The sequence below is a fragment of the Indicator indicator genome, chromosome 26 (assembly GCF_027791375.1).
Source record: "Indicator indicator isolate 239-I01 chromosome 26, UM_Iind_1.1, whole genome shotgun sequence".
NCBI classification, from domain to species: domain Eukaryota; kingdom Metazoa; phylum Chordata; class Aves; order Piciformes; family Indicatoridae; genus Indicator; species Indicator indicator.
Genome location: NC_072035.1, coordinates 9,226,642 through 9,251,838, shown reverse-complemented (window position 1 = coordinate 9,251,838; position 25,197 = coordinate 9,226,642). Strand labels below are relative to the sequence as shown.

Genomic DNA, 25,197 nt, shown 5'->3' with positions numbered 1-25,197 from the left:
ATACTCTGTAAGCTTAATCTTTCAGGTTGCTTTTTTTCCAGAAATAATTTTATTCCAAGTGGCATAAACATGTTTTAGTCAGATACCAATTGTTCTTCACAAGGTTTTAGCTCTTTACATCAAGGTAAATGCTTTTTATCTTGGATGCTCTATTGCCATAGTAAAGGTGCCAAATTCTAGTGGAAGTTCCAAAAGCTTTGGGAAGAGCATTCGAAAATGCTGATGACCCAAGATGATGACTTGGTAACTAAGAAGTGCAATATTTTTAACATTCTAAAAGGCTGCCTTTTTTTTTTAATGCAAAAAAACCTGCTTAGAAACATAATGAGCTGCCTTTGTGTGAGTCTGCTAAGCACACCTTCCACTGAGACTTTTTTTATTTTCACTGCAACCCTTCTGTCTCCTACACACTACCTGCTGATTGCTACAAAGCAGTTCTGCTACATGTCTATAGCCCTTGTTAAATTCTAGAATAAAGGTGAAGTAATTTAAATGTGAAAGGAGAAGATACTGTAGGTCACAGAAAGTGTTTGCTTTTACTAACCCAATGTTTGTAGAGCCTGGAGATGTCCCTTGTTTTCACTTAGTACAGAATGGTTATTAATGTATTGACTTTGTGAAGTTGACAGAAACATCCTCCCGGTATGCAAGAAAAATTTCTGGTACCACAGCCCTACAGGAGGCACTGAAGGAGAAGCAGCAACACATTGAGCAGCTCCTGGCAGAAAGGGACCTGGAGAGGGCAGAAGTTGCAAAAGCAACCAGTCACGTAGGGGAGATAGAGCAGGAATTAGCACTTGTTCGCGATGGACATGATCGGGTAAGAGTGATGCTGTTGCTCTTAAAATAGAGGCTTTGAGACAATTGGCTTAGTTTCCAAAATTGGGGTTTCATATTGAAAAGTATCTGGGGATAAGAGGTGGTGTTAAAAAACTAAAGTATTCCACATCTTTTGACGTCTTTCTCATGGGATCTTTGATTTGATGAGACAGCAAATCTGTTTCATTTAACTCAGTTTGGTTGAACTTCTCCACACATCTCAAGTGGCGGTTTTATTATCATCTGCATATTTGAATATGATAACATTCCTGTGCCTTGGCTCATCACTGTACCAAATGGTGATTACTGAGGTATAGATTCATAACTTGGAAAAAAAGCTGAAATTTTTTTTTCTTGCTCTTCTTGCTAATTAGCATGTACTGGAGATGGAAGCAAAAATGGACCAGCTACGAGCTATGGTGGAGGCTGCTGATAGGGAGAAAGTGGAGCTTCTCAATCAGCTTGAGGAAGAGAAAAGGTAAATGAAAGCTGTCTGGTTTAGTACAGCTTGGTTAAAAATCAGCTTTGCATTGGAAGCAAACACTGCAGGGACTTTGACATATGAAATAAATGTCAAATAATGCAGATACAGATAATTTTTGTACAAAGTTATATTGCAGTTTGTTAAAATTAATTCTAAAGAAGACAATTCCTTACATTTGGGAAGAGAAAGCCGAAGGAAGTGGACCTTTGAGAAGATGTAATTACTGTTTTTAGCTGAATTTCATACAACTCATTCCTTTCTATTATTAATTTCTGTTAAGAAGGATTTTATTCCTCCTCATGAAGTTAATAGCTCTTACCTGATCTTCCTGAAACAGTTTCCACCTTGTATCTGTTTCCACCTGAAAATGAACATTTTTATGATCTCGTCTCCTGGCAGTGCTGGATTAGGAATTTACAGTTTAATTCTCTTGTAAATGATTTATTACTGCTAGTCATGCTTCTAGGTTAGGTCTGATTCACAGCAAAGTCACCAAAGCCATTCATTTTAATGCCTTTTCTAGTTGCCTTTTATAAACACTTGAAGAAAGGAACTGAGATTATCAAATAGGTGAAGTGAGATTAGAAGAGGAAATAATCTGATAAATTGTTGGGACAGGGTTAGTAAAGGAAATATTGTGATAGGATTCAGAATGCTTTTGAAAAGTCAGTCTGTTTAGAAACCTATTGTGAGTCTGCCTTGTAGGCTGCACCCCTGAAATCAATCAGATGTAAGCCTCTCTTGAAAGGCCTGCCTAAAAAAGGAATCGGAGATTAGAAAATGCAACAGTAAACCCTGGGAATTCCTCTCCAATTTTCACGCTGCCTTTTTGTGGGACCCACTCTTAACAGTAGAGTTAGGTCAGGAATTATTTGTATATTCTTTACAAAATTATGTAGTGGGGTTTAAAATAAATAATAAATAAATAAATACGTAAAAGTAGCTTTGCAGCTCCTCTGGTAGCCAGGCTGTGGACCTACTTTCGCTGAGTGCCAGGTCAGTGGGGGGCTGTTTTACCGCAATCCTCCATGGCCTTGAGCTCACCTTCAGTGTGTTGCTAGGCAGCCTGGCAGTGCTGCTACCCGATCTCTGGAGTGACATCCTGCAGCCTGGCTAATACTCCTCCTTCCTTCTAACCACTCCAGGCTTATTTATTTTAAAAGTTTTCTCTAATATGTATTCGAGTCAGTCTTAGCACTGACTTGAAGTCAAATAATTTTTAATCCTGTTTCACAAATCACACTGATGAGATCCACTTCCAGTAATAAGTTCTTAACCATCCCTTTTTATTTTAGACATCCATCACTTGTAACTCCCTTTGATGCTATCATTTCTACATCTGTCAGTCAAGCTGCAGACACCAGCCACCTGTGTAATTCAAAGGAAAGAAGACAGGCTTGTCTCTTTCTTTGCAACAACTTAGTGTTGAAAAGACCAAAGGAAGGAGGACATGTGGCCCCTTGATCATTTAGCATACCAGAGTCAGAGGAGGGAAGAAAACTTCTTGCAAATTTTAAGTCAGATATTAGCTTTTCACTTCTATCTTCTCATTCTTAGAATGAGCTCCTGTATGGGGAAGGCAAATCAATGCTCTTGTTTCCTCTCCCACTCTGCATCTTGCAGTACATCTTGACAGCTCACGTGTTTGTCTATGGTAGACTTTTGATGCAAGTTGATCATTGCACTTCTAGAAGGTCCACAGGTATCTTGACTGTGTCCTCACTTCCTGACTGTTTCTTAGGTGAATGCTAGAATGTACAGAATGTGAGATCAATGTTCATTTAGATCACCTCTTTTGAGTGCATGCAGAAATTACGATTTAAAGGGTTTCTCTTTAACTCATCAGGAAATGCAGCAAAAGGCTTTCTTTATAGAGCTGCAAGAAGACTGATGCTTTTGTCAGTGGTTGTGTTAAAGACAGCAGCTTTCTATCTCTCCAGTGCTTCCTGGGAGGGATTTCTCCTTAATGCTTTTCGTAGTTTCTTGGTACAATCAGAATGATGTCCCTGTAGTGCTGATTTCCAATGAGAAGTGAGCTTGAAAGCATTTTCTTTCCAAGTTATGTGAATTTTAATGAATTGTCCCCACAGGAAAGTTGAAGACCTTCAGTTCCGTGTGGAAGAAGAATCCATTACCAAAGGAGACCTAGAGGTAAAATATCTCCAGCTTCATAAACAAGATGTATAGTAGGACACAGAAATGCAATAACTTCAGATTAAGTGTACCGCTCTCTACAAGAGAAAGGAAGAAAGGATTAGTAGATGCAATACTGGTCCACGTGTATGGAAAACATATGGAAATGATTCCCAGTTCCTCAGTCCTTGAGTGAACTTTCTTGGAACTACAGGACGGCACCCTTAGTTCAGTCACCCTCTGAGCAGGGGTTGTACTGTGAAATGGCTGTAGTTGTTTAGAGCGATTTCAATTAATTCATAAAACCCTCTACTTTTTGGTACTTTCTTGTATATGGTATCTTACTAATGTTTCTTAAATTGTTTAAAAGTAACCACCAACAGAACAATTTTGAAATTGCAAGTTAATATTTATGTCTTCAAAAATTAAATGTTGAAAACTTGTTCTGTTTGTCTTCCTTAGGGAAGACTGATTAGCAAAAATGTTTTATCCTGAGAGTTATTGTACACAAAATCTAACCAGCAATTAATGTGTGCAATTTTTATCCTTCTGCTGTTTGTGTAACTATAATGTTGGGCTGAACCATAGTGTGTACACTACACAATCAGAGTAAGAAGCATTTAATGAAGGATTACTCTTCACTCTCAGATATTTAAATCTTGCCAAATTTTGTATCAAATTTCACATTATAAAGCGAGATACTTTTAAAATTGTTCTACTCTATTGTTGCCTAGTAAGAAAAAAAAAATTAGGTCTTCTTGCATAGCGTAAAGTACAAACTCAATTAACTTGTGTTCCTGTGAACCATGTATGATCAAAGTGCTAGCCTTATGAAAGTTATTCATTTCATATAACATTTCTTTTGTTTTAGTCTTCCATTCATTTTAAGATACCTATCGAGGCTCTTCACAGGATGCTTCTTTTATTGTTTAGTCCATGGAAAATTTCAGGTTTTAATTTTTTTTAATAGTCGATAGCCATGGCAAACCGTCTTAAAGGCTTTGGTTTGTCAAGCTGCAGAACTTCAAGAGTTTAAAGTGAATTCAAGACAATGAAATGTATCCTGTTGTTTGTGTTGGAATGATAGTGTCAAGTCTGCAGGTGAAATATTTTTGTTTGTTTGTTTTTTAATTTTACTGATAGCGAAAGAGGCAGATTTCGGAAGACCCAGAAAATGTAAGAGGGCACTTAAATGTGCAGAGACATCCCATGTTAACAGATTGTGTGCAGAAAATGCTTATACTTATTCACTAACTGCATAATCTGTTATTGAAACATTGACTCTAGTATTTGTGTGCATGTTGCTTTCAAAGCAATTACAACATTTATCCAAAGGAATGTGTGCAATGACTAAACGTTGTAATCACCATTAACTGGAGAGAGGGCGAATGTGTCGCTGGAATTCTTTAGGGTTAAAAACTATGCAACTAATTGAAGAGTACAGGAGCTTGTAGAAAATAACTGCAGGATGTAGGATTTTGGTTGCTTTTTTCACGAAATTCTGCATGCTTTCCTAGGAGCTCCTTCTGCTCTTCAACAGATGCAGTGTCCAATTAGCCGATTAATTTTTCTGAGGAAAAAAAAATCGGTGTAGTCCCCACCTTCCCCTGTTTGTTTCTGTTTGGTGGACATGAAATGCTAAGGGGAGAGGTGATTAAAAATACCTGAAGAATTAGTGTGCAAAGCTGTCTGGATTTACTGTAGCTTCATGTAGCTTCTCATTGAATGATGTAGGAAAATACATGGTACTGGATGACAGATACAGCCTTACAAGATGTTTGAGCAGCCCTTTTGCTTCTGTAGCTCAGAAGAGTGGCATTTAAAAGCCCTTTCTTTAATTGGACTCAGGAAAATTTATTCCAGGGTGCTGCCTCTGCTCTGTCCCCAGCCAAGATAGGAAGTTCTCAAGACTAAAACTGGTTTCCTGCTGTGCGTTCTTAGGTGTTCCTTTTGCGAAGCTACTTCAGCGATCTGGGTCTCCTCTATTCTTCCAATCAGGCTCACGGTGTGTTAGAAGTAAATCTGCATGTGCCCTTCCTTTCTCTTGTTTTGTGCACTCCTTGTTTAATCCTATCTTTACTCCTGATTTCCCTATTCTAATTTTTCCATGTAAAAATCGACATCTTCCCTCTCTAAAGGAGAGAAGTGGGTGACCACTTATTTTCTAGGCTAATGCTTCATAACCTCAGTCATGGTCTGTGATTGTCATCCCAGCACGAAGGGGCCAAAGGTCATCTTGCCCCTACCCTAGAACTGATTATCAGCAGTTATGGGTTCAGCACAATTTCACAGCTTGATCTTTAGATGGAAAATTTAACAGTCAGGTTTGTTTTGAAGTGAAAGCGTAGCTGGAATACATAAGTGCTGGACACAGCTGATGACTGGTCTCTGAAGTTTGAGTGGAGTTCTTTAAAACTCAAGGCAGAGTAAGGCTTATCTCAGTTTGCTACTCATTCTTAATCTAACTGTGAAGCTTTGGAGAAGGTGGAGATGCTTCCTTTGTTGTCGTTCATTTGTGGATTTCTTTCTGTTTTTCTTTTCCATCCAAGCTAAGGCTCATTATCAAAGGATTTTTCTTCTTTTGGTAATATTCTGCACTGTGCTCTGGGTTTCCTCAAAGAGGAACATAATCATTTAGATATTTTTCTCTAAATGATCAGGAGAGAAATCAGAGTGATTCAAACTTTTGTCGTGATTTTTACCTCAGGGAAACTGGAGCCTGGCCCTTGGAAATCAGACTTGTTTAAAGGACAATGTTCCATGCCCTAAAAAGGGAAAAAGGTGTCCAGCAAAGATCTCTGGATCTGGGTTTTGTTGGGTTTGGGTTTTGTTTATCTTTTATTTTAATTTTGGTAAGATTTTAACTTCTTTCCTTTTGTAATATATAAGAGATGGGATTAAAAACCCCTCCAATAATCAATAATGTGATCTTTGAAGTAGTAAAGCAATGTCTATAAAATTAATGATCAAAGTGTTTGGGGTTTTATGTAGCATAGTCCTGCAGGGACAATTCTGCAACTGTCAAATGTGGTTTTTTTTTATTTCATTAGTTCTTTGGTGAATTGGAGCAAGGAAGATATAAATATTCAAATATTTTAAATTGGTTACTTGTCAGATTTACTGCTTTGTGGCCTGTCTCAGAGAGGGGACTGAATTCTAGACACTTACAAAATACTGTTATTTCCCTTAGAATATTTAGTTCTATTTTCAAAGGCCATGGGAGGCAGCAACAGTAATTTGTGTGCTCATGGAGCTTTTGTTCCCCATAAACACTGAAGATCTTCCACTGATAGAGAACAAATCTGCTATGGAATTTCAAAAAATAGACAAGTTGTGAGAAGCAACCTCTAGTGTTTGTGGATTTTTGTATCTTGCACCTAGTAACTGCATAGAAAAAAGTCCACTGTTTAAAGCTGGAAGTGTTTAAAAAAATAACCCACCAGATGTCTGCCTGCTTTTGGGAAAGAAGATAACTTGATGCTGTCAGAAGGAGTACCGTGTTTGGAGAACAAGCCTGAAGCAAAACAAGAGCCTCATCCCCATCCCACTTGCTCTGTAGAGACTGCATATGATCTTTAACCACCGTGGCTGATCTGGAGGCAGTTCTAATCAGCTTGTCACTCTATAAATAACACAGTTCTGTAGGGATCTTTCAGTATCATATTACAAAGATCCAGAGAAGCAGCAGTGTCCTGCCAGCTGTGCAGACAGTGCTGCACTGTGGCTTTGGCAGCAGTGAGGCTGTGGAATTACACATCTTCCTGTCTTGTTCAATCCAGTGTTCAGTGGGCAGCTGTTCAGCCTGCAGGACTCTCTTCGGTTAGTAGTTCAGAGTTTTTGGGGTTTGCTTGTGTGACTTTTTTTCTGCAGTAAATTAACTGCAGCAGATAAGCTGTGTGGAGAACTTCCATCAAGACTGGTGGATGCAACTTCTTCAGTTAATAAACACCTCTTCAACTTCAGTCTTCTTCTGAACATTCTTCGTACTCTCAATGTGCACAAGCCCTGAACTGTGAAGCAACAACAGACTTTCGTAATCATTTAAATTGTTTAGACAGTGACCTGTCAAGACTGACACAACACTTGAATCTTGGCACTTCAGAAATGAGCATGGCATCTAGTTCTTTGTTTCTCTTCTTCTCCAGCACTTCCCCGCTTTTCCCCACTTCAGAGGTGCAGGACAGATTTGGACTTTACCTGCACCTCTCAAACTTCAGGCTCTCTTGTAGGCCTCTGGAAGTATCTGGGCATCAAGCCAGAATATCCTGTACTCTGTGTTCTTGCTGAAAGTTCTACATTTTTGCAAGCAAAGGCAGGGAGGTACCTGCTCACTTAATTTCCTCCATTTTCTGCTTCTCTTTAGGAACCTATTACTTATAAAGATCTTAAGGGTTTTTTTCCTCTTACTTCCACATCTTGTCCAGTGTGTTTAGACTTCAGTTAGTATAGAGCAATCCAGAGTGATGCACTTTTTTTTCACCTGTTTCTGGACAATCTTGACACTTGCTTCCTTCCTCATGGAGGAGGAGGGAAAACTAGGAAGGTTCTCTAGTTAGAGAAAAACATCCTTTTTATTTCTATTCAAATAATTCATACAATAATGACAAATGAACCTTAATGTTCCCATGTCTTGGACAGAAGGATTTTTATGGCTGAAACTTGTGATATAGCTACTGGTGGAGTGGGAGGGAAGGAAAAGAAAAAAGAAAAAAAAAAAAAGGTAGTTTAAAAGTTTTGATTTGTCACATGAGTTTTAGTGGTGAATCATTGTCCCCTGGTTAGTGAGGTCATTTCTAAGATAAGCCAAATACATTAAAGAAAAAAAGTTAGCGGGATGCCAAGGGAAGGGATTTACCGTCCTATTAGAAGAAACAGTGCTATATAAACACATATATTTTTTTACATAACTATTCTAATTTGTGCTGAAAACTTCATGTACTGATAAATAACTTCTACTCAGCTGCATGAAACTTTTCATATTTCGTGATTTTTTTTTTTTTTGCTTTTTTACATTTTTAATGTTTTTTCACACGTCAGTCCATTTACACCTTCAGTCCATCTTTCTCATCCATAGCATTTCCCTGTTCATTTTATCCACTGCATCTTCTCTGCTCATCATTGATAGAAGATTCTGGCAGCACGGCCTGCATGTGGCTCCCTCCTCTTGTGCTGGCATGTGATGGTGGCACCGTTGTGTTCTCTTCCTTTCCCTTTTTACTAACAGACGCAGACCAAACTGGAGCATGCCCGCATTAAGGAGCTTGAACAGAGCCTGCTCTTTGAAAAGACCAAAGCTGACAAACTCCAGAGGGAGTTAGAAGACACTAGGGTAATGGTTTTCACTATTTAAATAACAAGAGTGATTTGTGTTGTGGAGGATTTCTGATGACACAGTCTACTGTGGGTATATATATATCTTCTTTTTAAGACATGCTAAACAGGTCCTTGCTTCTGCCATGATCAGTACCTGCACTAGCTAGAGCTGGAACACTTGAAAAGCTAGCATTAACTTTGAGCTTCAGTGTTGTGTGTGTGTGCCTGTATGTGTACTCATTCTTCAGAAGAATTCAGGTAAGAAGTCTTGAAACTGCAAAATTAATACTTGGATCCAAGTCAGCAGTAGCAGTTATGAAGGAATGTTCAGTAATTTGGTTTTAGAAGTGGCAAAGTTTATTAAGTCTTAAAAAGAAGTAATAATGACTGCCATTAGAGTGTGCCAGTACTTTTAACACAAAGCTGGGGATTGGTTTTTGAGCTGTTAAATAGTTGTACTAATTCCTTTCCTAAGTCATGGTTTGCAGTAGCTTGTTAGTTTTAGTTTTTACACCCATGACATAATCTTTTCATGGCTATCCCAGTAGCATTAATAATGATCTTGCCTGTCAAAATATTACTAGACATACTTTGTCCCAAGTCACATGTTCAGCACTTGTCAGTTCTTAGATAGGTTGGATAGATATTTTTATGCTCACACATGGCTTTTCTTGATGTTGAGGCAGGGATGAATCTATAAAACCAAGAATGCACTCTGTAATAAGTACTTTTAAAGAACAATTGCAGGTAAGTAGTGTCTTGTTCAGCATATTGGTATAATAAGGAGGTTGAAACAGTAACTTCCCAGTTAGAAATAATTGTGGTAGCTTTGTGTGCTGCTCCATACCATGAGCTGCTTCTACTGTTAGTGAAAAGTTCAGATAACATGAGGATGCTTTTTCAGAGCAAACAATGGGGTAGCTATAGAGGGAACTGCAAAGGATTTGTAAGCTGAAAACACGTTAGTATTTTCCCTGACAGTCTCATAGCTGGCATGAGATGAATTTGGAAGCAATTATTTCAACAAATACAGACTTCAGGGCTCTCCTTTGTTTTTCATTCTACTTTAAAATGGTTTTGAAAAACATTTTGTTACAAAATGGCCTTATGCATAGAATTGTTTGGGTAGCAAGTAGTTATTTCTAGATAACTTTGGAAAAATTAATTTAAATAAATTCCACCTTCAGAAAGAATATAATAGGCATGTAATACAAGGACATAGATGTTTTTCCTTTTTTAAAAGCAATCGTTTGTACATAAATGAAACAACAGTTGGCCTTGCTTCCAGCCTCCCATGTAAAAGCAGCATTTGCTTTTACTCTACGGTTTCTTTAGAATTTCCATAAAAGTAGCAGCTGACAATGAAACTCAAAGGTATTCTCATCCAAAATGTTGGTAACAATATACTAATAAAGTTAGTTTGCAACACTCAATGGTTTCTTTTCAGTGAGGCCTGAGTATTTTTAACATTTGAGTATTTGTATTAACGCATCTTTTGTAATTCTTTCTTCTTCTCTTAAAATGCTGTGAAATCACAGGTGGCCACAGTATCAGAAAAATCTCGCATCATGGAACTTGAAAGAGATCTAGCCTTGCGGGGGAAGGAAGTAGCTGAGCTTCGAGGGAGGTTAGAGTCTAGTAAACACATTGATGATGTGGACACTTCTCTTTCCTTGTTACAAGAAATAAGTTCTTTGCAAGAAAAAATGGCAGCAGTTAGCAAAGAACATCAGAATGAGATAAATTCACTGAAAGAGAAGTTTGGAATTAGTGAAGAAGCGTTGCAGAAAGAGATCAAATCGCTTTCAGCTTCAAATGAGAGAATGGCAAAAGAAAATGAATCCTTGAAAACTAAGCTTGATCATGCCAACAAGGAGAATTCAGATGTTATAGAGCTGTGGAAGTTAAAGCTGGAATCTGCAATTGCCTCCCATCAGCAAGCAATGGAAGAATTAAAAGTTTCTTTCAGCAAAGGTGTAGGGGCTGAGACAGCAGAATTTGCAGAGTTAAAGACTCAGATAGAGAAGATTAAATTAGACTATGAAAATGAAATGTCAAATTTAAAACTGAAGCAGGAAAATGAAAAATCTCATCATTTAAAAGAGATTGAGTCACTGAAAGCAAAACTGTTGGCAGTCACAGAGGAGAAAGATCAAAACCTGGAAATCCTGAAGACCAAACTGGAAAGTGTGGAAGATCAGCATCTAGTAGAAATGGAAGACACTTTAAACAAATTACAGGAAGCTGAAATAAAGGTAAAGGAGCTAGAGGTACTGCAAGCCAAGTACAATGAACAAACCAAAGTTATTGATAGTCTTACACCACAGATCAAAGCTGCTGAAGAAAAGCTTTTGGACCTTGCTGCACTTCAGAAAGCCAATTCTGAAGGTAAATTGGAAATCCAGAAACTTAGTGAGCAGCTTGAGGCAGCTGAGAAACAAATTCAAAATTTAGAGACTGAAAAGGTTGATGGAATTAGCCAGGTTTGTATCAACATCCATCCTTTTATTTTTACTTTCTTTTTATTTTACATTTGTACTGTCCTCATCTAATGTAGCAAATGCATCACAGGAAAAGAAATTATATTGAACGTGTATTGGGGACCTTCAGAGGAGGTTTAGAGAAAGTGTTACATGGGTCGTGTCTCTCAAACAGGTTTATAGTTCTTGGTCTAAGCAAAATAAGCACCACTAAGCAAAAGTGCATTTTATTTCTTCAAGTTTCATCATGCCCCTGCTGAAATCTTTATGTTGTGGAAAAGCTAGTTTGGATTATCTGGGAGAAGAATCCATGTATCTTAAGATACAAATTTTTCCCATTTGGGCAACAGAAGTTTTCAGATAAAAAGTAACTTAGGGCTCAGTGGAAAAATGTTTTGTTTGTACCCTCACTGCGCTCATCAAGCAAGATGATAGAAGAAGTTGTTAAAAGAAAGCAAAAAGGATCTGATTGGGACTTTTCTTTAAGAGAAGGGCATGCAGTGGTGGTGTCAGGTTCCACATCATTCTTGAAGCTCAGACTGCAGTGCGATCAATCTTACTTGATTTTGGGTCAAATGTCTCTTTAAAGTTGATAGCATGGCATTCAGTACTTGAAAGATGTTCTACCACTGCAGCGAGAAATGAAAGTGCTAAGGTTATCATTTCATTTTAGGAGTTCCTCCACATCCCCAGTCTCTGCATGACCTGACAAGCTAGAGTTCAAATTTTAAGAGTAGTGGGAAAATAACTGGAGATAGCTTTCCTAAACCCTTCTCAGATGGTTCCAAGATACTAGATCCTGACAGACCTTTAACTCTGTTTTGGAGGCCACACTAGGTTTCTGCAGTAGGGTGTGGTACAGAGCGTTTTCAAAAACTCACATCCCCCTGTGTGTGTTGGTCTGAATTGCCAGTGAAAGGATAAATGCTAAATTAACCAGTTATAAAAACTACAACTATAAAGAATCCAAATTCTAATTCAGCTGATACTGTAGCTTTGGAAATTTTGAACGTTCTCAAAAATATCTGCCATTAAATAATGGTTTTACCATTAAATAACATTTTCACCAAGTCCAAGAGAAATAAATCTTAATGATTTCAAATATATTCCAAGATGCAATTAGCACTGTGATGTGTGTAGTCATCAGTGGAAATCAGCTTCATTCACTTAACACATCATCTTTTTTTTCCTTTAGTTGTTGGTTGGGGTTTTTTTTGTGTGTATGCTTGTTTAATTTTTCATCTTACAGTGATTTTAATATTGTAGTTATTTCTTTCAGATTCAACTTTTATTTTTTTCCTAGTTTTTCATTCATGTTTGTAATTTTATTTCACTCCATTCCATCATCCTTGTTAGGCTAGTAATCTGGCCAAAGAACTGCAGGGCAAAGAGCAAAAGCTTCTTGACCTTGAGAAAAACTTGAGTGCAGTAAATCAAGTTAAAGATTCTTTGGAAAAGGAACTTCAAGTTTTGGTGAGTAATACCCACAAATTTTGACTTTATCCTTTGGATTTTGGTTTTCCTGGTGAGAATGTAATTGAAATTGGTGGATGTGCTCTGAGCAAAGTCTTTCAAAGCTGTTTTACTCATGAAAGGAGGACAAAGGTTTGTGCCTGATAGGATCTGTCTTGGAATGAAAAGAGCATTTTATCAGGTACTTTGTTGCAGTAGAACTCCTATTTATGGATAAAATATTCAGATAAAATATTAAAGCAAATCAAAAGCAGTATGTAGTTTGAATTTAAACTATTGATTAAGAAGCACATGGCCCTTTTATTGTAACTGTTGTATGGGTTAATGCTTTTGGGGTTTACTATCATAAAATCTTTCCGTGGGCATAGTAAATAGTTGATGTTGGTGGAATAGTCTCATTTCCTGTCTTCCTCACTGTCCTCACTTTTCTTCACTGTCTAGTATCTCTTCCTCCTGGTAGAGATGGTTTGAGGCTGACCACAGGGTTGCTGATGTCCCCTGTACAGCCTCTGAGCACCATGTGCAACTCCTTGCACTGAGACCCAGAAATCACATCTGCTACATTGGACTCTGTGGCTGCAATTCGGTTGCTACAGAGAAATTATTTTGACTATTTAGGGACTTGCTTGCAAGCAAAGCAAGGGAAAAATCTTGCTTTATGTTGCTGAATACATCTATGCAAAACTGTAATTGAAAAACTTAAATTCTGTTTGTGATAGGAGTGAAACTGTTCTATTTTGTACTTGAAAAATACCTAACACAAATGCAGGAGTTGATTTATACTGCCATTGCCAAACCTTATCTCGGGTTTTTATCCATTTTTCAGAAAGAAAAGTTTACTAGTGCAGCTGACGAAGCAGAAAATGTTCAGCAATCTATGCAAGGTATGTCTGCTCCTAAATTAATCAAAGAACTAAAAAGCTGCAGAAAACAGATGCTGTAAAATAAAGGAAGTTTTACGTATGCTTTCAAATTTATACCTGGTGGTATAGCAGTTTCAGCAGCTATGGAAAGGACAGGATTATTCCAACCTCTCTAATTGAGTAATACACTTACCTTGCAAGTAGGTGAAAATCTCTGCATCTGAGTAGTTCCTAACTTTTGTTTTCAAAATTTTACTTGCATAGAAACAGTAAAAAAACTAAACGAAAAAGAAGAGCAGTTTGCACTTATGTCCTCAGAACTGGAACAGCTGAAGTCTAGTTTGACTGGTAAGGAAGAAATAAACTGGAATACTTTGACAAATCTCTCAGCTTTGTGCTTTCCTTTGCCTCCTGCTCAGCTCCCTGCATTGTAGCACCTAATGCTTTCAAAGATATATTTGCCTTCAAAAGAAAGCCTTTGTTCTAGGTAAAAAGTGGCTTTTATGGCACTCCGTATAGTGACCCAGCAAGGTGACCATGATGTTAAGGAAATAGTGCAATAAGGCAGATTTCCTGGATGATTGTATTCCAAATCAATGGTTAAATTCTTTTTTTACATTGTAACAAATGTTGTAGTGGTCAGATACCAGACAAAAACGCCTGGTGACCAGACTGAAGCGTTACAAGCATAAGATCATTAATTCACAAAAGTCTTGTCCCTAAATAGTGTTTTCTCTTTAAGGACATTAAAAAAACCTGCACATTATTCTGGTTGTCTCCTTCTGCCTGTCTCACAGCAGGGAGTCTTCCTGTTTCTTTCTAGTTGTACATCTCTGCTTGAAACCAGTGTAGCAAGAAATTAACAATGATTCTGTACCCTGTAAACAAGCCTTTCAAGGCATTTTTGGGACTGTAGAAGTCATCCCAAGGGCTGCTCTTGCCTGCCTTGGACCCAGTCATTTTTACAGTGTAGCTTTGTTGCTCACATTGTTTGCTCTACTAACCACCTGGTGAGTTGTCTCGCCTGCAAGATGCGTGTACCTCTCCTACTATATTGCTCGATTGCCCTCTGGTATAGGCAGAACTTGGATCAGCTTCTAATGGCCTGAAGTTAAGTGACTTGCTTGTGAAAGAAAGATTTCTTGACTAGTTGCTTTTTTACTGTTTCTCAAAGAGTTCTTAACCTTCTGCTACAGTTAACAGCTCAAAAGTCAGACAATCACAGTTTCTAATTTTAAAGGGGTAATTATCTAGCTCTCTAGCATCAGTATTGCTCCGCTTACAGTTCTTTTCTCTCTTCTAGCTAGTCTGTGCATACCCTTTCTCTGAAATGTACTAGATTGCTAACCTTTGTTTTGTTTAGTGATGGAGAAGAAATTGAAGGAGCGAGAAGAGAGAGAGCAGCAACTGATAGAAGCTAAAGCCAAACTTGAAAATGATATTGCAGAGATCATGAAGTCTTCAGGAGACAGCTCTGCTCAGCTTACAAAAATGAATGATGAGCTGCGATTAAAAGAGAGGTATTCCATCAGTGTCAGAATGTTGTCATGTTCATTCTTTACTCACAACTTCTCAGTTTGTCTTTTTTGTAAATATCTGATCAAGGTGTTCCCAGGTGTCACATTGATTTGACAAGTGAACTTATTCTATCAAACTAAATTAATACAAAATCTCCTCGGAGTGATATGAAGAGCATCTATCATTTAGCATTCTAAAGTTCTTATGTAACATGCTTCTCACTGTCCAGAGTAAACCACCTTGTAATCAGCTACACTGCTCTGTGGTTGTTCTTCATAATTCTTTGACTACCTGGAAAACCTGGTTTATTCTGATACATGAAAGGCCTGGGTTGCATTTTTGTCTAGCAAGAGAAAACGCGTCTTGCTTCAAATAAAAAATTGCATCTATAATAGTTATACTTTACCTTTATAACACCCGAGGCTGGGGCCAAAGTAGCTGCTGGCTGTGTTGCTCTGCACATGAGCAAGTGCTCGGTCTCACTTGTGTATATTTAATCTAGCAGAACTTTCTCTATATGTTAAATAATTAAATAACTTTTCAAATGCTTGGACAGAATGCGAACTTCAGCATAATTTAGGGTCTTTTATCTCCGTGCTTCTTGTGCTGTCAGCAAAAAGTAATGTTCTTTTTTTTGGTCTTTTTTAGGCAGTTGGAGCAAATACAACTTGAGCTTACAAAAGCAAATGAAAAGGCTGTTCAGCTACAGAAAAATGTGGAGCAGACAACACAGAAAGCTGAGCAGAGTCAGCAAGAAACTCTCAAGATTCATCAAGCAGAACTAAAAACTATGCAGGATCAACTGTCAGACATGGTAAAAGGAACTTTAAAAAGCACTAGCTAAATTTGTGCAGAATATGCCGCTGCTTCTCTAACTGTGTTCCAATTGCTTTGTCTTCTGTCAGAAAAAGCAAATTGAGACTACCCAAAATGAGTATAAGGATCTCCAGGCAAAGTATGAAAAAGAAACTTCTGAAATGATCACTAAACATGATGCGGATATCAAAGGGTTTAAGCAGAACTTGCTGGATGCAGAAGAGGCACTGAAAATCGCACAGAAGAAGAACAGTGAGTTAGAAACACAGGCTGAGGAGCTGAAAAAGCAAGCAGAAGAGGCCAGAGTATGTATACTTTGTTACTCTGCAAGTAATTTAAAGTTTAAGTCTTTCTATTTCAGTGAATCACTGTTTTTTTGCTTGGCTTCACCATTTCACAGAAAGATTTTTTTTTTTTTTTCCATTGTTCCCTTTTTGAGCTTTCCCATGTAGATTGCTGTTAGTTAGGGAGGAGAATCATACACAACTAACTGATTGTCTTCTCTAGATTACACAGGAATCCCTGAAATATGTTTCTTCAAAGTTAAAATTTTACGTTCACAGATATCTGGCTCAGCACAATCAGTTGGAGCTTTTTAATTGCTTTTGTTTTAAAACGTGTTGTGAACTATTTCATTTGAAGGTGTTACATGCCTGAATTTCCGTTCTGTAGTATGAGCCCATATTATGTGGAGCTATTTAGTATATAGCTCAATTTTAGTGATTTTTATTTTTCTTTTCTGTTCCTTTGAGATTACTGCTTGCATTCATCCCTCCTTAGTTATTTGCTATAATGTTTGGTTTGTGCTTCAGCAATACATTTAGTGTATAAATTGGCACACACCTCAACTTTAAATACACCCCTGGTGTGGTGTTTTGAATTAAATGGGTCACAACAATATATTTTGGACAGACTCATTTGGAGAGTTGCTATGAGAAGGTGAATTTGAGAATTGGAATTCAAGATCTAATGTAACTCCTGCATTTTAATTTACTTGGATTCTCAATAAATCATTCTGTGGCTCTTCTTTCTGAGTAATTTACATTCAGCAAATTTATTGAGAGGAGCTTGAAAAACAAGATGAAGTCTTGTACAGAGGCACCCTCAAACCAGTATTTTGTTGTTATTGGTATTTATTTAGCCACTGAAAAGCTTTCTTGTGTATGGTGTCTGTTTGATAATGAAATACCAGGGGTGCCTGTCAGTAGTCGAGTTCAGACAGGGACTGTGTGTCGATTCATATACATTTTTAAAACTTTAAAATGCAATAGCTCTGTTTGCCCTTCAACCACATTTCTCATTTGTCTGCTTGACTTCATTTTTTGTTTTCCCTTCTCCTTGACTTTATTTCTTTAGTCCTTAAGCTCTGTATTAGCATCAGCCAGAAAAGAAATTGAACTAATGTCAGACCAGATGAGGGGTTTGATATCAGAGAAAGAGACTTTGGCACAGGAGGGGAATACTTTAAAATTAGAGAGAGGTTCCTTGTTGTCAAAACTTCTAGAACTGGAATCAAAGATTTTGTTGATGCAACAAGAACACGAACAACTTCAGACAATAAATGAAGAACTTAATTCAGAAAATAGAAAAATCCTAAAGCAGAAGGAAGAAGCTGAGGCCCAAAGCCAGCAGGAAAGCACAGAAAAGGTAGCACTAATTTCTGAGAAAAGCAAATTGTTCTCTGAGCTAGAAGCAGCACAAGTAGACTTCCTGAAGTTAACTCAAGAAAATGATTCTCTCCGGTCTTCAGAGTCAACCTTGCTCCAACAGCTGAAAGAACTTCAGGCCAGCAAAGATGCCATGGATGCGGTGTGCCAGAAACATATGAAGGAATTGGAAGAACTGGAGAATTATCAGAAGAAACTTTTGGAAGAGAAAGATGCAGTTGTTAAAGACAAAGATGATGTTATTCAGAAGCTGGAAAGTTCTTGTGAGGCCCTGGCCAGAGAAGTGTCTACTCTGACCGCAGAGAGAGATTCAGCCCTAGGGAAACACTCAGATATTTACAATGAACATATAGCCCTGAAAAATGAAGTGAACACTCTGTTGCAGACAAGTCAGAGTCTACAGTCTGAGAAGGAGATTCTCCTTAAGAACACAGAAGAGCTGCGTGGGAGTTTAGACAATACAGTTAGTGAAAACCAAGCATTAAAAATGAGAACAGAAGAGATACAAACAGAACTGGAGACCGAGCGTAAAGAACTTGAAAAAGCAATGAAAGACAAAATGGAGTTGAAGGATTCCCTCACTAGTCTCTCTCATCATCTTGAAGAAGTTAAAGCCTCAAGAGACAGATCCAGTTCTGAATGTGTTCAGTTACTTCAAGAGAAAGAGGCACTCTCTTCATCAGAACAAAGGCTTTTGGCTGAAAGGGAGGAACTTTTAAATGAAAATAAGGCAATAACTGAAAAGCTTGCTAAGGCCACAGCAGATGCTGTACTTGCTGAGAGAGTATTCACTGAGAAAATAAATGAACTGAGCTTAGAAAAGGAATCCTGTTCTCAGAAATTGTTGCAATTTGAAAAGCACAATGAAACCCTTCTCCAAGAGAAGAAGGAATTGGAGAACAAATACTTAAAGCTTCTTGATGAAAACAAGTCTACTGCAAATGAAATTTCTGATATGAAGAGAGAACATGAACTGGACATCTCAGCCAAGAGAGCTCTGGCCCAAGAGAATACAATGCTTCAAGATTCTATTGAAGCCCTCAACTCGGAGCTTAGTAAGAAGACTCTAGAAAATCAAGAGCTAATGGCCTGTAAATGTGACCTTTCAGCTCTTCTGAAAGAGGCCCAGGATAGCAAGACAAAGTTAGAAAATGAACTGGCTGCTGCATCACATGCTGAGCAGGTCCTGTCATCTTCACTGAAAACCTGTTCCTCTGAGAGGGAAACTCTAGCCAGAGAGAAGATGGAATTGCAAGATAAGTGTCAGAAATTAAATGAAGAGGTTGAGATTATGAAAGAAAACATAACCATGGAAAAGGAAGCTAGAAAACTGGACAAGAAATCATTTTTCTTGGAACGTATGGAACTTCAAAGTAACATCAGCTCATTGGAAAAGGACATAGAAGAGCTGAGACAGAAAAATAAACAATTTCTGACTGAGAAAGAAAAATCTGAAGCTAAATTTGTGGAATTAGTTAAAGAAAAAGAAACCCTCCATGCAGAGACGGAGCAGCTTGCTTCCAGTATGGAACAACTGAAGAGTGACTTTGCTTCCATGGCTAAATCAAATGCAGAGCTCCAGGACTTGCACAGCTCTGTCTCTGAGAGGCTAGAGGTGACAGAGAAGGAGAGAACAAAGTTACTTGAGGAAAATGACAGCCTGCTTGCTGAACAGAAGAGTCTGGTCATCATTAAGGAAGAAGCCTTAAAAGAGAAGGAGAAGCTCTCCAAGGATTATAATAAACTGCATGAAGAAGTAGCACTTTTAGAACAAAGTAATAGTGACCTCTCAGGCAGATTGCTGGTCTCTCAGGGCAAAAATCAGATGCTGCAGGAGGAGATGAACAATCTGGTTTTGAAACTAAAAGAAATTGAGACTCTCCAGGCCCAAAGGGTAGCACAGGAAAATGAGGTATTGAAACCTATAGGTAAAGAATCCAGTTCAGTTATACTAATCCTGAGCACTAACCGATGGTTTCCTCTCTGCACTTCTCTGTGCAGTCAGCACTTCAGCTCAGTGTAAGCAGGCTGGAGTTACAGCCTCTCTCCACCTGTGACTTCTAAATCTAAAAGCCAATATTGCCACTGAATGTTGCAAACAACTTCAACTGTGAATAAAAGGAATTTTGTTTCTTGAATCTGATAGGAGAAATTGAGCAGATCCTTTTTGCTGAAGTACTCTGCAGCTTAAAAGCTAGAGCAGTAATAGATGAGGCATTAGATTAGATCTTGGTGCAGTTTTATGTTAAATTACAGCAAACTACAAATGTGAGTTACTCAAAAAACCTGGAAAACAACCCACTGCTCCTGTAAATGTGATTGGATAAAAAGCAGTGAAAGAAAATAATTTAAATTTACATTACAGGACTTTCAGTCTGTTAAAGACATTAACGATTCTGGTGTTCTTTTTATTCACAGAAGTGTTTTATATTCACCACCAACAAATTCTGTAAAGTATTTTGAATTTCATTGTGGCTTGAAGGCCATGAAATCACTCTGAATATGAATTGGAATCAAGATATCCTGTAGGACTGTCTTGTGCCTACCTAGGAATTTTAATGTGCTTGTGAAGTATTGCCTTTCATGAGAGCAAAATGAACAACATTGAAATAATATAATAATTGGCTTTATATCCTATGTAATTTGTAGTTATTTTTCAAAATCTTAACATTTTATAATTCCACATTTTCTGAAAATAGAGCAACCTGTTGGAAGTGAATATCTGTTGAACTACTACTATCTAAAGCGGTTAGAAGTCTAAGAGCAACCATAGTGGTGGCAATCAGAAATCCAGGAATTAAATTAAAAATGAGCTTTCCTGGTGGTGACACAAGCATGGGGTCATGATCTGTTTCTGCATGGAACTGGATCTTCTCATGTCATTTTAGTTTTATACTTTATGCAGCTTCTAAATGGCAAATAATTCCCAATTGAATCACAGAATGAGAGGGGTTGGAAGGGACCTGAGGGGAAGTGATCTTAGTCCAAGCCCAAATCCATATTTAATTGGAAAGCAGCTGGCAAACCATGGAGCTGTGCATAAAGTATTGTGGTTTCATCTTCTGCTTTCAGAGATCCTTTTGGTAATACTGTTTGTCTGTTTGTTTGTTTTTTCCCCCACTCTCCTTTGTATACAGGCTGCCAAAATGGCAGAAGATGTTTTCCAAGCTGTGGAGAAGGTGACCAAAGAGAAGGATGCCATTCACAAAGAAAAGATTGAAACTTTGGCCTCCTTGGAGAACTCTAGACAGGCAAACCAGAAGCTGCAGAATGAAGTAATCACATTTAAATGCTTTTATATGAAAAGTTTTTCCTAGTGTGTAAGGAACAACTCTTGACTTACAGAGAATTAAGTTGGGCAAGAGGGGATTCTGTCATTTTCCCACCACAATGCTGTCTTGACTGGCTTGTGATGAGTGCACATCAATGGAAAATCTGACTGCTTTATATAGCCATATCATCCGTGGGTTTTTGTGGTTTGTGTGGGGTTTCAAATACTGTACAGCATATAAAGTTGTGTTCTTTAAATTTTAGTGCAGCCACAAAAAAAAATTGACAAAGTTCTGGATGCTGCAGCAGGTTTTGCAGATTACAGAACTGATAAACATGGGTTTCACTTGAGGCTTGTGAGTATGGGGTGCAACTTTGCACTTCAGTGAAGTGCTGCAGAGCTCTGAGGAGCAGTGCTCCTAATACACAGAAGTTACTGCTCAAGTTCTCACCTGGCATTCACTCCTTGCTCTGTACATCCTCTTTGGGATCCTGACATATGTAATGTTACAGTTTCTTCTTTTGTCCACTTTTCTGTTAATGAAATTGTGATCTGACAAGGTACAAACTCTGAGCTGTGCACCATACAGATATGTGAGCACAGTGGTCCCAAAGGACTTCACAGGCCAAGGTGTACAGCGTTCCTTTAGGGACCCCTGTTCAGTCTACATCCTCCCAACAGTTTGTGATGCTTCAGAAGGGAAGAATGTCCTCACTAATCTCTTCCATGGTCTTTTTAGCCAAGGTATCTAGTCTAACATTGAGCTGGTGCCTTTCCTGCAGATCTTGAGCATCCTTCCATGGCTCTTTCACCTTCTGCAGCTCTTGCAATACTGGGTAGTGAACAGCTGGGCTAACCCAAAGGGCACAGGCTGTGCTGCAGCAGGAGTGATTGCCAACAAGCGCTGATAACTCGAGAATTAAAAGCGGTGACGCTAACAATGGCAGGAGGTCACTTTCTGGATTAGGAAAAAAATAATCCACAGGGTCCTGTAAAGCCACCAGAATGAACAGTTGAAGATTATCTGTTATGTAATATAATGTGTTGCTGAACACCAACAAATAAGATCCACAAGCCTGTGGTGTTCGCGTGGTAGATGCAAGCTCTAGGAAAGAGATACACAGCAGTTTGTCCCATGCCACGAGATCTCTGGAAGGAATTAATTTCTTAGGGTTGCAAGCACAACACCCAGCCTACTGTTTCTCAGAATTTAAGGTATGGAAAAGCAGAACATTTTAGCAGTTATCTTAGAGATATAAAGGTAAAGGAACAGCTGACTGTATTTTTTAACCCAGTGTAGATTTAAACTAAAACATGCTTTGATTCTTAGAGCCTTTAAAGTGGAGGCGCTTTGGAGCTTTACCTTTTCTGTCTGGGGATACACCAATTACTGTAAACTGCTCTTCAATGGACTTTGAATTCTCTGTTCTGAATTCTGGTGAAATGCAGAAAGGCTCATAAGATTTTGTTAGACAAATGCTTTTCACTACAAACAGACTGAACTAATTTAAGGACTGAGGATGAAAAAAGTGGAGCAGCTCAACTCAGGCCAGCCCCCATTTTCCTACATATCTTTTTCTAACACCTAAGACTGTATCATTTAATTAGTCTAATGAAGTTATTTTTTTCTCTTTAAGTTGGACATGCTTAAACAAAACAACCTGAAAAATGAAGAGGAACTTAATAAATCAAAAGAGCTTCTAAATCTGGAGAACAAGAAAGTGGAAGAGCTTACAAAAGAATTGTAAGTATTTCAGTTAAACTATTTCTTTGTAGTTACATTTACCTTTTGGACAGTTGCCTTTCAGTACCTCCCCAATATCCACACTTATAAAGCAGGTATTAGGACAGAATTAAATATGAGTTTGACATATATAAAACTTGAAATCACAATGTTGCTTGTGAATTGCCAAAGGGTATTGAAGCAAATCCTTCATTCCAAGCATTGTTTGAAATAATTTGTTGGGGGAAATAGAGAGTTCTGCCACCTGAGGGCACTAGATTATGTTAAAAGCTTTATTATATAAAGAAATTCTGTTTGGTTTTAATGACAGGTACACTTGAAGGGTTAAGTAGTTTTTAAGTAGCTTTCTTTATATAAAATCTAGTTCTGCTTTTATTTTTCACTGATGGCTTTATCCAGTTTATTCCCGTTGCCCCACTATGCGCATACTTTCTAATTTGTACAATACAAATGCCATATATAGTATGTAAACCTAGAGTTAATTGCTTCTCACTTGAGATGCTTCATATCATAAATTACCTCTCATAATGATGTGTAACTGTGCACAAATGAGCTGCAAAGCATCAGATATAAAGTAGTTTGTCGTGGAGAATCTCACTGTATCAAAGCTTTGTTGCGCCACTGTGAATAAAATCCCAGTTACTGCTACCCTGCAGTAGCTGCTCTTCCTCAGTTGTCAGAGCCAAAATGCATTTAGTCTGTTCGCACCTGCACTCTAAGAAGAATTTCTTTGAATGATGGAGTAAGAGCTGGACTGAGAGCTAAGAGCAGCTTTGACTAATTATTATTATTGTGAGTCCGGTAAGTCATTTTGTGACAGTTCTTAACCACCGCTCTGGGGTGAAGACAAGGGCACAAAGGAAATCCAGTACACAGAATTAATGCTGAGTTTCTGTATGACTGACAGGTTTTGCTGCTTGCTTTTAAAACCCCTGCCTGCTTATATAGACAGCAGCCTCCTCTGAGAAAGGCAGGCTTTAGTTCCATGAGCAGTTACTGCCTGCCTCAGTGCTCATGGGAAATGCCAAAGCAAAATAATTATTTCCAAACTAGTTGCTATAATGGTAGAACAGCAAGGGGCTAGCAGGCTCTGCTGTTGTGGGAAGACAAAATAGATTAGACTGTAATTTGTCAAGCAGAAATTATTTATAGAAGATCCTTCCTTGAAAATCTTCAGCGCTGGAAGACGTTCTCATGAATCCTGATCACCTTCTGAGGGTTTTTAATTTTTTTTTTTCTTAGTGTTAATCTTAATGGTAGAGTATTGATGAATGTGGTCTCTAACCATCAGTGGTCGGAGACGTGGTGGATAAGTGGAAGCTTGTCCAGCTGCTGTTTTGTGTGGTGCCTTATTTTCATCAGAGTAAGGAATTAGCTTGATAATGAGCATTTCTTGATGAGCAGTGCTGGGGATAGTGAGAAGCCCTTTGAGAGGCTGGTTGCTGAGGGCAGTGCCCTGGCCTTTGCAAAGGGGAGCAAGAGGGAAATGCTGCCCAGGAGCCATGACTGTAGGTGGAGATGTGCCACTGCCTCTAGAGCAATGAGTGCCTTTTGGAGGCAGGAGGGTGTTACAGGAACACTGGAGTCCCTTGTGAAAGAGCCTTCATGTTAAACTAGGATGAAGGCAGGCAGCAATACCAGCTGCATGTTATGTACTTATTTACTCCTGGTTACTGTCGAGTGCACTTCCAGCTATCAGTATTTAAGTTCCTTGGCATTAAACACTAAGGAGCATTTCACACAAGTTGATCCCAGCATTTAGTGTTTAATGCTTATTTACCAAGCCCTGAATCTGGACTTCAATGCAGAAAGCGAAGAGAACAGGTTGGTGCTGCAGCTCAGCAAACAATCACTGTTAAAAATAGGAATGTTCCTGTCTCAGCAAGCAGCTTCATACCAAGAGAATTTGAAGCTGTGTTCAGTGGTGTGAGCTGGCTGGTTTAACCCACTCTAGATTGAATTGGAAACTGGTCAAAGTGAGGCCAGACATGGAGAAAGGGTTGGAAAATCTTGGGCATATTAGGTGCTGAATTCGAAAAGCGACCCACACTTCTCTTTGAATGTGCCCAATGATAGTAGACCAGAGAGTCCTTGTATTTCAAAGTGCTTGACTAAATTTCTGACTTTGGGTTCTTCTACCTCCCACAGTCATAAAAGTATTTTTAATATTCTAGTCAGGGTTTAACTGTGTAATACTGGCACACAGGAGTGCTGAGGCTCCTCTTTATGAAAACAAAACACAGTGATAAAAATTATTGGTTTGTGAAATGAAGGGGTTTTTTATTACTTCAGAGACATTGTCAAATCTAAGAACTTGTGTCAGTCACTCGTGTTACAGGCAGGGATGCCAAGTATTCTGTTCCAAAATGTGTTGAAAATAAATTAACTTGAAGGCAACCACATATTCCAGTAGCAACCTTGGCTAATGGAACATGCAAATCCATCTTTTTTTTCTTCAGCCTTTGTTTTGTCTTGTTTTCAGTTTTGTATCTGTTAAAATAATGGAATAGATTAGATACATTCCTGGTTTGCCTCCTGTGCTCTTGCACATTCTGGTATGTTTGGGCGTCAGACCTTGTAGGAAGTATCTGAGTATGTAAATAAGTGGAACTGTGA

At 38.3% G+C, this 25,197-nt stretch overlaps 1 protein-coding gene across 1 annotated transcript in view; it reads left to right on the top strand.

The window, feature by feature from the left end:
* Positions 1-25,197, top strand: part of LOC128975743 (vacuolar protein sorting-associated protein 33A) — an 83,072-nt gene that overhangs the window by 30,889 nt on the left and 26,986 nt on the right. The window contains exons 6-19 of the mRNA XM_054392766.1: positions 623-820; positions 1,194-1,297; positions 3,394-3,454; positions 4,580-4,612; positions 8,661-8,765; positions 10,288-11,232; positions 12,586-12,702; positions 13,529-13,586; positions 13,830-13,913; positions 14,929-15,085; positions 15,732-15,897; positions 15,989-16,204; positions 20,704-20,841; positions 22,475-22,581. Coding sequence (XP_054248741.1) covers positions 623-820; positions 1,194-1,297; positions 3,394-3,454; positions 4,580-4,612; positions 8,661-8,765; positions 10,288-11,232; positions 12,586-12,702; positions 13,529-13,586; positions 13,830-13,913; positions 14,929-15,085; positions 15,732-15,897; positions 15,989-16,204; positions 20,704-20,841; positions 22,475-22,581 — 2,489 coding nt within the window. The remainder of the gene's footprint in view (positions 1-622; positions 821-1,193; positions 1,298-3,393; positions 3,455-4,579; positions 4,613-8,660; positions 8,766-10,287; positions 11,233-12,585; positions 12,703-13,528; positions 13,587-13,829; positions 13,914-14,928; positions 15,086-15,731; positions 15,898-15,988; positions 16,205-20,703; positions 20,842-22,474; positions 22,582-25,197) is intronic.